The sequence below is a fragment of the Fulmarus glacialis genome, unplaced genomic scaffold (assembly GCF_000690835.1).
Source record: "Fulmarus glacialis isolate BGI_N327 unplaced genomic scaffold, ASM69083v1 scaffold3496, whole genome shotgun sequence".
NCBI classification, from domain to species: Eukaryota; Metazoa; Chordata; class Aves; order Procellariiformes; family Procellariidae; genus Fulmarus; species Fulmarus glacialis.
Window position 1 is genome coordinate 1 of NW_009218659.1, and position 11,478 is coordinate 11,478.

The 11,478-nt window shown below is 37.3% G+C and overlaps 1 protein-coding gene across 1 annotated transcript in view; it reads right to left on the bottom strand.

Moving 5' to 3' along the window:
* Positions 1-1,687: 1,687 nt before the first annotated feature.
* LOC104078453 (proprotein convertase subtilisin/kexin type 5-like) overlaps positions 1,688-11,478 on the bottom strand; it is a gene marked incomplete at its 5' end in the record, with an annotated part of 61,366 nt that continues 51,575 nt past the window's right edge. The window contains 8 exon segments of the mRNA XM_009580099.1: positions 1,688-1,863; positions 3,676-3,791; positions 4,835-4,964; positions 5,512-5,609; positions 7,515-7,599; positions 9,073-9,266; positions 9,823-9,925; positions 11,416-11,478. The exon segment at positions 11,416-11,478 is cut by the window's right edge and continues 16 nt beyond it. Coding sequence (XP_009578394.1) covers positions 1,748-1,863; positions 3,676-3,791; positions 4,835-4,964; positions 5,512-5,609; positions 7,515-7,599; positions 9,073-9,266; positions 9,823-9,925; positions 11,416-11,478 — 905 coding nt within the window.

Sequence of the window (11,478 nt, forward strand, 5' to 3'; positions counted from 1 at the left end):
TATATAATATTAACTTAAACTTTGAAAGCATTATGTTCTAGTTAAACATGTTATACTGAGAAATGAGGCAGTAACAGACTAGTAGTTAAACTAGCACAATTTGAATTCTTTTAAATTTGAATGTTTATCAGGAAATTTCTAATGGGCACCAAAGGAGCTTGACTGGCCCCCCGTCATAACAGAACAGGTTGTAATAGTTTATCTGCTCTCTGCTAAAGGTGGCACATTACCTCTATAGATTTGTATCCATTCGTATGTAAAACTTCCAGTCATTTTTGATCCTTTTTATTTTCTAGCATTTACATGCTTAAACACCTGCAATCCATTTTCTATTTGTGTTTCCTGGAAAGATAACTAAGAAAGACACTTCATACGTTTTAAGTATTATCCCCTGAAAACAGTATCTTTGAAGTTCAATTTTCTGTTTTCTGCTAAATGATTGTCTTTTGAACAGTATGCTAAGTGAAGCTGATAAAGATATATTAAGCGGAAATTTGTACTGGCAGTTGTGCGCCTGGGTAAAGAGAGAAAGGCAGGGGCCGCATCTCTCACCACCCAGGATGGTTTTACAGTGAGGTAACTCCATTGGCCTCAGCAGGACTATAATTGTGAGCAGTTAAAAGCAGATTCAGGCCCATCATGACACAATTGTTACACCAAGAAAAGCAATGACTTATTGCTCTATATGTAATTATTCCTGGAGATGTATTTGGCACAATTATAAATCCAGTCCTGTAAACACATCCTGTCGCATATAGTCATACTGGCATTTATGTATGGACACTATGAAATAGCTCCACATATCTGTATGATAATATCCCCTTTTTTGTGAACGTTAAAAGACAACAATAATTTATGAATACTTCTTACATGTTAGCAACGTCTTCTGACTTCCTAGCGTATACATTACTCTCGCTTACACAAACCAAGAGAAGTAGTATCTTTTGAATTTGTTCACTACAGGAACAAAGTTTTTTTTAAAGTTTATTTGAAATAGCTTTGACAATTTAAAAAAATAAAATAAAAATCCTAGCATATCTGTTAATAAGCTAGCTGTCTAAAAATGAAATCTATATGACCAAAACCACATTTTGGGCAAACATATATACATACTGCATGTGATACAAAAAACAGCACACAGCAGAGGAAGTAAGAAAGAAATGTGTGCAGAAATGTTCACTTTTCTTTTTTTAAATACTGTTACAAAAGGGGCAGAACTTAGTCCTGCAGCTAATGATGTTTCTGATCCCCTCAGGAACTCAAGTTCTCCCTGTCAATACACATAGCACAAAAAAGACTAATGCAAACATTTTTGTATTTTTTAGTTTTAATCCATGTAAACTTGTGTTGTATCCTTGAAACACTCTTTAAACATCTTGAAGGGGAAAGAAGCAGGAAAAAAAGGGAAGAAAAAGGACCTTCAAAAAATAGGAATAATCCTAAGGTTGACAGGAAATCAAATCATGAGTTAAATGTTAATTTTGGCATCAAATGCTTTGGTCACACAATACTGACTCTGTGATCCTGGATGCTCAGCTCTAGACACCCAGTTATGAAAGGTAGGCGTGTTGTAGTTTTTCCATTTAAGTTCCAACAAACAGTTCACCATCTCCCCAGACAAAGAGGGGGGAGAGAAAGGTGGCTTTCTTTTTTTTTTCTTTTTTTTTTTTTTCCTTTTATCCTTTTTTCAATAATATGGATTAATCTATAAGTCTACAGGAGCAGGAGGACGCTGGGAGGTGTCAGTTCACCCCTTGTGCGTACATGTTCTGCAACACAATTGCTGAAGCACTTTCCGCTGGCAGAGATTGTTCTTTTTCACCAGCATACAGAATCCTCCCTCGGCCCAGGACTCTTCCGTGGCTTCCGGAGGGCAGCAGCAAGAGAAGGAGAGGAGGTTGAAGGTTTGGAGAGCATGGCGTGTACAATGGAGGAAGGTTTAATTGGTCAGACAGGCAGATTTGGTTGAAGAGACCACTCAGGAGCAGGTAGCAAGTAGGAAATTTGGTCCATCAAAAGGAATTTCAGTCAACAGCATTTTTTTTTTTTCAGGAAGAGGTATTGTGTGGTCCGACAGGGAATGATTGGTATCCATTTGTGAAAAGGAAAAAAAGATTAGAAAGAGAATAGTTAGAAAACAGTGATATTTACAGCAAAGGAATTTGTTCTCAATTTTTCTGAATCAAAAGAATAAAACAGTCAAACCACAGAAAAAGAATAAAACGTTCTCAACAGAAATGCAAATCCTATAGAGTGAGTTAAACTAGTAACCAGTGCTTGATTGTCAGGCAATGAAATAAGACCCTTAACAGTTTGTAAATTAACAGAAAAAAAACCCCTTCTCGGGGGTTTTCCTTTCCTTGGCTACCCTAGACTATTGAGAACACATGCTACGTAGTGGGATCCAGTATGGTGCCTTGCAGTTGCCTGAAGGCCCACACTCTCATGAGTTGCCCCTTCATGGCAGCTGCACTTGGAAGAACAGGGGAGACAGTACTGAGATGTCCCCAGTCTTGGGCAACTACGTGTGTATCTGATTGCAGTTGCATGTGTACAAATGAGGACAGATTTATCCAACCATATTAAAGACCAAACTGGTATGTCAAATGTTTGCATTGCAGAATTCAACTGCAATACCATACTGAAACTGTGGTTACTCAAATCTCTTAGCATTACACTTCCTCTTCATTTGTCTGTCTATATCTGACCTTCTCTGGACTTGCTCTAGATTACAATGACATTTCTAATGTCCTGATGTCAAAAGGTCTCATGACTGGTTTACCAGTGCCTGTAATGTAACTTTAGGGTGGACAGGATACTTTTCAAAGTTTGAAGGCCTAAATTCCAACAAGAGCTGTAAAGGTCCACAGAAACAAGACTCAACCCTGCTGTTTTCTTCTTTTTAAGTCTTTGGTAAAACTCTTACTAAATCCAGCAGAAATAAGCTGGACCCAAGAGTCATTGCAAGCTTTTCGTACTTCTGATGTCAGGTATCTTCCACATGGCTTAACACTGGGCTTTGTTCTGGTATGATTTTCCTGTTGGACTGCACTTGTTAGGCTGTATCTACAAGTAATTTGCATAGTAATATTTTTAGAGAAGCGCGATATTATCTAAGTGTCTCTGTAATTGTGACATTTGAAAGGAATGAATATTAGTGAATAATTAAGCCAATCATATGCAATGCTATCTTGGTTGCCACAGAGAACTTGGAGAAAGTTCAAATCTCCACCACAAATTGGGTGCTCCCTATTTCAGAATTCTTTTGTTCTCATTACCCTTTCACATAATTCAAGCAATACTACAGGCACTTAAAATCCTTTTTACTTACCAGTATTTTCACATTATTTCACAAAATAAATGTGATTCTATTGATAGTACACTAGGGTCTTCATATAAAAATCTTTTGAAAGCAATGGCTTTTTAAAAACAGATAAGGAAGGAAAAGTAGGTTGTTGGCAGGGGGAAACTATTTTAGGAAAATTTAGGTAAAGTGGATGTGACTAATCTTGTTAATACACGCAAATGTAGTTTTCTCCTTTTCATAAACCTGAAAAAATTAGACCTGAAATTAAGACTGTAACAAAAGAAAAGAAACAGACCAAACCAACCTAATACCTGTAAAAGAAGAAGCTGGGAGTGGCAAAATAGATCTTTTCAGAGAATTGCACTCACCATCCTTGCAGACTGTTCCCACTACACAGACACCAGTGTCTAGGTTATAGCCGCTTGGACAGCTCGTACAGTTTCTGTCTCCTTGACCACTGCAATCCAAACAGCTGGCATCGCATCTGGAAGAAAATGGCAGGAGTTGGTCTTACGGCCTTACCAAATACCAGAGTTATTAGGAGACCTCTTCTGCATTGCAAAGGGCTTGTTTGCTCTTTCTAGAGGTATCAGCTGCTCTAATAACAATAATTAAAAATAATTAACTCCCTCTCCAACCCAGTCCTGCTTCTTTCCTCCAACCACTTTCTTGTGCACATTTTTTTACTAAACAGCTGCATTATTCTAGTATTTTGGAACTATGCAGAAGTAATCAACAAAAATATTAAGCTGATTGTGCACACGTGCACTAGCAAGGCATGAGCTAAAGCCACAGGATGGAAAAGACTGACCTGCTGCCCAGTCCTTTCATCATACTTCTGGCTCCATCATGTTTTCATTGTGTATTGATTATTTTTTTGTGTGGAAAACTGTAACACATGGTGATTCCCTTCTTGCCCTGAACTCAAAGTGAGTCAACAATAAATGATTCCAAAGGGCAACAAATAGTATTTGTTTAACAAAGAGTGGAATAGAAAGAAATGTCCCTTCCTTGCACAGCACAGCACAGCCTTGCCCAAGATTTAACCACCCATTTGTACACTGAGTCAGGTGAGCTATCCTGGGCAGCAGTCTGGTAATACACTTGTGCCATGTTTGTGAATAGGCAGCTGAAGAACTGAAATGGTCCTTATGAACAGTAATTAACTTGCAATTAAAAAAACCTAGTTTGTCTATTTTGGTTTGTTACTGAGCAATGCAGATCCTCTGCCAGATTTGTAAATCTTACATTTTTATGCATATCTACTTAGATTGTCACTACAGGCTTTTTTAAAGTGAAGGACACACATGTATGTGCAAGAAAAAATACTTTTAGAAGACCTGCATGAATATAACACAGATTAAAATAAAAAAAAAGCTTTTCCTTCATTTGCTTAGCATGCAATACATTTTTCCTATTTTTTGAAGTCAGCAGTGTTTTATGTTCTCGTAAGTATTATCTTTTTCAACATAGTAATAGCTAATATACTGCCAAACATCAGACACATATATTAGCCACTGATCATACCTTTTGCAGCTTTTGTATCCACTTTCGGTAGAGTGATCAAGGTAATAACCACTACTACAGGACTGTACACATCTTCCATCTTCCATAAAATAACCCTGTGTGCAGTTTATACAGGCATCTACTCCAGCACCTCAAACCAGAGAGAAAATACACTGTATTACTAGCTAATTCCTCTTATTGCCTAACAGACACCACCTCTAACTGTAGGAAAATCTTATAATTTTAGAGACTGTTTTACCTGCCTTACTTTCCTTCAAACAGTAACATCAAGCAATAAATGTACATGGTTAGAATAAACAACGTTACATAATTTCAGTATATCTTTTTCTGAAAGAAATGGCTGTTGGTAGTTCTAAAGCTTGCACAAAGTCTATCAGTCATTATTCCATCCCATAAAGAAAATGGAGGGCATCACTGGAAATCAGAATGAGCTCTACTAAGAGGAAAAAAAAAGGAAAAAAGAGAAGAGTGTATGCACACTTTCAATTGGAAAACTTAGATTTTTATGTTAGCTGAAATAAGTCTGCTGTATTTAAAATATATTAAAGAACTATTAAAAGAATTAAGTTTTTACATGTGAACAATTATGTTATAATGTAACTGTGATATAGTAGAACAAAATGAGAGCTAAAAATATAGAGGAAAGGAAACGACGCAGATAAATGTCAGTGGGGTACCTGCACATGTTGCACAGGAACGGTGACATGGTTCACATTCTCTACCATTATGGTATTTTCCTTCTTCACAGCGGATAGCACATTTAGTACCATGCAAACTATTGTAAAAAGGAAAAAAGCAGAGTGTTTGGGCAGATAACAGCAACAGAGGACAACAAGGTCATGCTCAAACCATAACAAAAGAACAACCCATATATTCACCAGCTTCTTTCATTGGTCATATTTTATAAATTTAGAGACAGCAATCACTTCAAGTGGGAATGAAATGCAGTTTTGCCCATAGTGAAATACAGAAGCTGTTTACAAACTCATTGTAGATATTACCAAGTAGTAGGGGACAGAAAAAAAATGAACAACGCCAAAGAGTACTAAAAATTCAGGCATGTAAAATGCAATTACCCATGAGGAATTTGGCACAGGGTCAGCACCACTGTATTAAAAAAAAATGCTACGGGACTTGTTAACAAGATCTCACGCTTCTCTTGAAAGACCAGCAGCATCTCCTGATACTATGCTAGAGCACAGACTAAGAATAGATTCACAGTGAAGGAAATCACCACCTCTTTCTGCAATAGCAGTTTCCTTTGAAACCTCCTAACTGAATGCTAGTTCTGAGTGGCTTGGGAGATTTGTGAAGAATACAGTCGGAGGTATTCTGCCTGCAGGCACTTTTGAGAGAGAGCACAAAGAAGTGAGTAACACAGGAAAAAGAAATAGCATAGAGAGTCACATTTCCATGCTTCTCTCTAAGCAGCTGCTGTTTGTGTTAATGGACAGGGAAACTCAGTTCCTGAGAAATAAAGAAAATGTGGGCCTAACCTTTCTATAATAACTGTGTCCTATAAGGTCACAAATCTATGTAATCTTTGGTCTCCTGACAAATTTGCCCATTGTAGGAACTTCTAAACTGCTAATTTACTGACTTGATTTTGCAGATATACAGAAAGTCATGCTGAGTCTGTTAAAATTCTCCAAAATCTTAACATAGACTGAAAATTTAATTACATTTTAGAAGGGAAGCAGATACTCATTTTTCACAGAGGGTGTAAATAGACCAATGTTCTGATCTGATCCCATGCTTTCCTTCCCACTGGATCACACTTCCTTTTCAAAGGGTCATTTTTAAAAAAATAGAGATATTTGTAATAAAAATTGTGCAGTCACTTGGAAAATCTAGATGCAACATAAATACACAGAAATGAGAATTCCTTTACAAAATGGAAAGAAATCCAGCTATTGATGTCCTAGAAACAAACAACATTCAGCTTTTACTAAGAGATGAAAATCCACTTTGATGGAAAGTAAAAGATCAGTGTTAAAACATTTGCAGAACACTCATATTCTGCAAGAAGAACCCCTACAGATACTGAATACTGACCTCATATTTTTTGTGGCATAAAGCCAGCATACATTCCGTCACAAGTTTTATAAGATTTTTGACCTTTGCTGCTTGGATCAAAAGGTCATTCATTCATAAAGGAGCTTGAAATGTGTACTGCTGCTTTACCTATCAGTTTCATGAATGATTAAGTCCCCCTATGAAGAAAAAATATTCACTGCTGTTTAAAATATGTGCACACTATATTGTAATAGAATTGAGCCTGAGGTACTTGAGATAAGTGAATGACTAGATGTATGAAGAAATACAATAAAGATAAGAAAACAGTTTCTAACTATCACAGGAATGAATCAGAAAGATTAATATGATTCATCAGCTCTACCTCTAAAATAATCCTTGACTGCCACACTGTAGGTCAGAAAAACAAAGAAGCCAGCTTTCCACATGACTGTGGCTTTTATTTTACCTGAAATGAAAGGTCTTCTAAAAATCCATTGTTAGCCAAACTGGCACATAGTAACACAAAAAAACCCTAAACAGCAATGGAACACATGAAATGAGGGCTGCTCAAGGTTCAATAGCTATCTGATGTTCTTCATTGTGTACCCACAGCCTTGTAAGCCTCTTCAGGTATTGTGTTTAGCTACATCCATCATTTTCTTACCTTAGGCCATGTTTGCATTCTGTGCAGATTTGGAATTCAACACAAGTCTTACAGTTTTCACTACATTTTCGGCAAACAATCTTATCTACAAAGGAAAAAAAGAAAACAGCCCAGAAAACCTTGGTCAGTTATGTTTAATAAAACTATACGGATATATTATTACATGACTTATTGCTTCCTAGCTTGACATCAGGAAGAGAAGCAGCAAGCTAGACTAAAATATCTAAATTCTGCTTATCATTACCTTTTTCCATCAAACACCAAATGGTTTAATCTATTTCTAAATATTTGAAGTTATAGTTGTACCCTGAGAAAAATATGCTTTGAGGTGGTTAAAAAAAATCTTCATAAACATTGTAAATTTACATTAACTATTTATAATATGGACTTAAATCGTCTTTTCATACAGCAGTGATATGCACTAACAATTGCCATGTGTTCCAGATACTGTCCTGCAATTTACGTCTTACACTTTCCATGCAAGCAGCCTGTCCTGTCTTACCTGATTTGGTGCTTAAAGACACCTGCATGAACAGGTCTGATCTGAAGAAAGTCAACACATAAATTACTTAACACGTGCCTTTTCATCTCAAGAGCTCCCTACTTTAAGAGATGTCTCTCTCTCTTCAGACCTGCTGTCTTTTGAGATACAGTGCCAGGTACCTTTCTGAGAAGAAAAACCCGATGTTCCCATTTAATCCTAAATTTTTATCTATCCATTTTAATTGGGTGGAAAGAATTCTCTTTCCTATAGTTCTCACACAGTGAAAAATGGAACAATTAAAGTAGCACCTGTTTTTACTAATCCTCAAAAATGAACACACAGCTTCATGATGCAGAAAGCAAAAGGGCAGGTACCTAGATGAACAAAGCTCCTGAGCACATATTTATCTTCTAAGGATGTGTCTAAAGATAACTGAACTCACTGCAGTTTTAAGCACATGTTTGAATATTTTTCTAGTCAAAGCTGGAAATTAAACATGGGCAGTCTACTTGGCAATCACAGGAGGAAACCGAAGGCAGGTGTCTCACATGGCAGAGGTCTGGGGTCATCACATCACTGCAGGTACTTAGGTCTGTCAGAAACATTAATTGCAACCATGTTTTACATCTGAGGAGTCTATTTTTCCTAGAGCTCCAGTTCAGTGGCCATGATCGATTCCTCAGTTCTCTCTTCTATCTGGTGCCATATTTGAATTTGGGGGAATTGGGAATGTTGAGGGAATGCCTCATGTTGAGAATGTGGGTGCTGCCTGTCCCCTCCTGGAGCAGTAATAACCTGCTCTGTCCTGCAGCTGACTTGCTTTTGAACTGCCCTTGTTCTGCTACTGTTACTCCCAGGCACAAGCAGAAAAGACATCCTGCCACTAAGTATGGTTTTTAAAATAAAGGAAGATTTTTAAGGAGCTTCTTGATCACACTTGGCAACAATTTAATAAGAGGAACAGGATAAGAGATAGATGCATCAACATACACTTTTCCTGCTTGTAAGTATTCCAGCAACCTCCCGAGATCAAATTCTGTAGCCCACAATAAAGAAACAACAAGAAATACTAACTCTTATCCAGGTAAAACCCATCAGGGCAGTTGGTAATACAGCTATTGGTTACTTCATTCAGGTAGTAGCCAGATTTACAGGTCATGCACTGGTCACTATGGCCTCCAACACAGGTTTCACAATTGGGTGAGCATTTTTTACAGCGTTTCTTGTCTGCATTGTAGTGACCAGGTGGGCAGGTCGAAACACAGATCCTGCAGACAGCAGGGAAGAGAAGGCAGAGTCGTTAATGAAATAACCTGCCACCACATTCCTGGACCATGACTGCAAAGCAGAAGTATTTCTCAGCATTGCTGCTTTTCTAATGATCACAGGTTTACTAAGATGTAACCCTCCAAAGCATTGTATAAAGCTGCCTCTTCTCTTCCGTTTATTTCCTTACAGCATATTCTATCTCACTGGCAAATGCCTTGTCAGACAGTCATACAGTATCATTTTTGACCATCTACATTTCTTCCTATCTTGTTCAAACTAAATCATAGAATTTATAGTAGCTATCACAGTTATATATATATATATAGCCTCTTATAAAAAATAATCAAGAGATGGGGAAATAATCAGAGAAGGGTGTTTGAAAGCTGTACTTTAAAGTCTGATTAGCCAGGTTTTTTTTTTTTCCCAACTCCTAAGAAAATCTGTCAAATTCAGTGGAAAATGGATTTTCCATGACTGCAGCAAAGAGAAGAGGAAAGGAAGTTAAGATATACACTAAGAAATCTATTCAGTAAAGATTTTTTCTCTTAGTCTTACCGTGTGTTGTTCTTAGATTTGTAGTAGTAGTGCAGACAGTCAGTACAATGATCTGGTCCTGGCCCATCACACCCTACTTTACTGCATTCTGCATTGCAGGGACCTGTAATAAAACCAGAATACAGGGGCGGAAGGGATTAAAACTTCTCATTTAGTACTTAGCACCCCTTAAAACATAGTATTTTAATGCAGAATGTCACTACTCTGTTTCCCTGTTTGATTTGAATTCCAAATAGTGATTTGGCTCCACCAAAAAGAGAAGTTTTTTAGTACCTGAAGACCTTGAAAATCCTGGCCTCAGTATTTATTCACAGTGATTTATAATTTTTAGCAAGTGTGGCATCTTCTATAGAATCTATCAATGAGAAACTATTTCTGAATCCGAACAGATGTTTTCCGAATGAGTAACAAATAATTCTAAATTTTATTCAGAAATGTGCAAAGGCTTCTGTAATTTATAACAAGGAATTATTAGCAAAACCACTTATAACAAGCAGGTCCACATAAATGATGAATAACGTGATCAGTGGCTACTTTGGTTACCAACTGGGTAACAACTGGTCCAAGTGGCTACCACAACCCAACTGAACCAGCTACCACAGCCCAGATGTGCTTCCCTCTGTGCTGCTACGTGCTGCAAAAGCCTCAGCTAATACTTGCTGATTAGCAAGTCTTCCACCTCACCCGCACTCATGTTGGACTCAATGATCCTTATGGGTCCCTTCCAACTTGAGATATTCTACATTTACAGTTTTCAAATATGTCCTTCCTGCTATTGGAGGAGAGAACCATCAACTCCTGCCTTTATGTAGGTGAACAAAGCCTGTGAAGTTATAACTTTCAGGATGACTGCTCTCTTGTGAATGAAATGCGTTGAGTTTGCCAGCCACCTTGAAATTTCTCCTAACATCAGGTAAACTTGAGGTAAAGTGAGTTTGCTTCATACAAAACCTTAAGAAGTTAGTGACCTTTATAGCAGACCTTTATAGTGTTTCATCATCTACCAAAAAAAGGAGTTCAGCAGCTCTCAATCTAAAATAGGGACTGTGGGTCTGACATGCTGTGGCAGGAGACTGTAATAACAGAAACTTCTAAATTGAACTTTGTCCTGCTGTTTGCTTGCCAGAGCTATACTTAAGATTCACCAGCCCTAACCATCTACACGATGCTCCTAATGTTGGATTACATGTAGGAAACTGCCAACTTGACTTATTTGGCAGTGCCAAATATCTAACTCTATTAAAGTCTAATGAAAAGGTTGAAAAACTTTTATAGGGATCAGTGAGAAACAACACAGATGTAGAAGATAATGTTCTTCATATATATATGTGTACATATATTTTTATATACTTATATGAAAAGCAGTGCATTCTTCACAGTATGTTAAGTGTAGCTTAAAAATATATAACTCTAGCTTACAAACTCGTAAGGATGAAATGAAAATGTCTAATTTGAAATTATGAAACGAACAATCCTGATCTTAAATTAAGAATCCACTTCACTGAACATTTTACATATGCAGAGTCTCAGGCCACTCCTTCAACCTATTATGTGTTCAGTAAGTCCACAATCAAAGTAAATGAATGTACGCACCTGAATAGTCATCTGTTCCATAATCTTCTGTGGGGTCTTCAACTGGACTAGAGCGCACTCTTT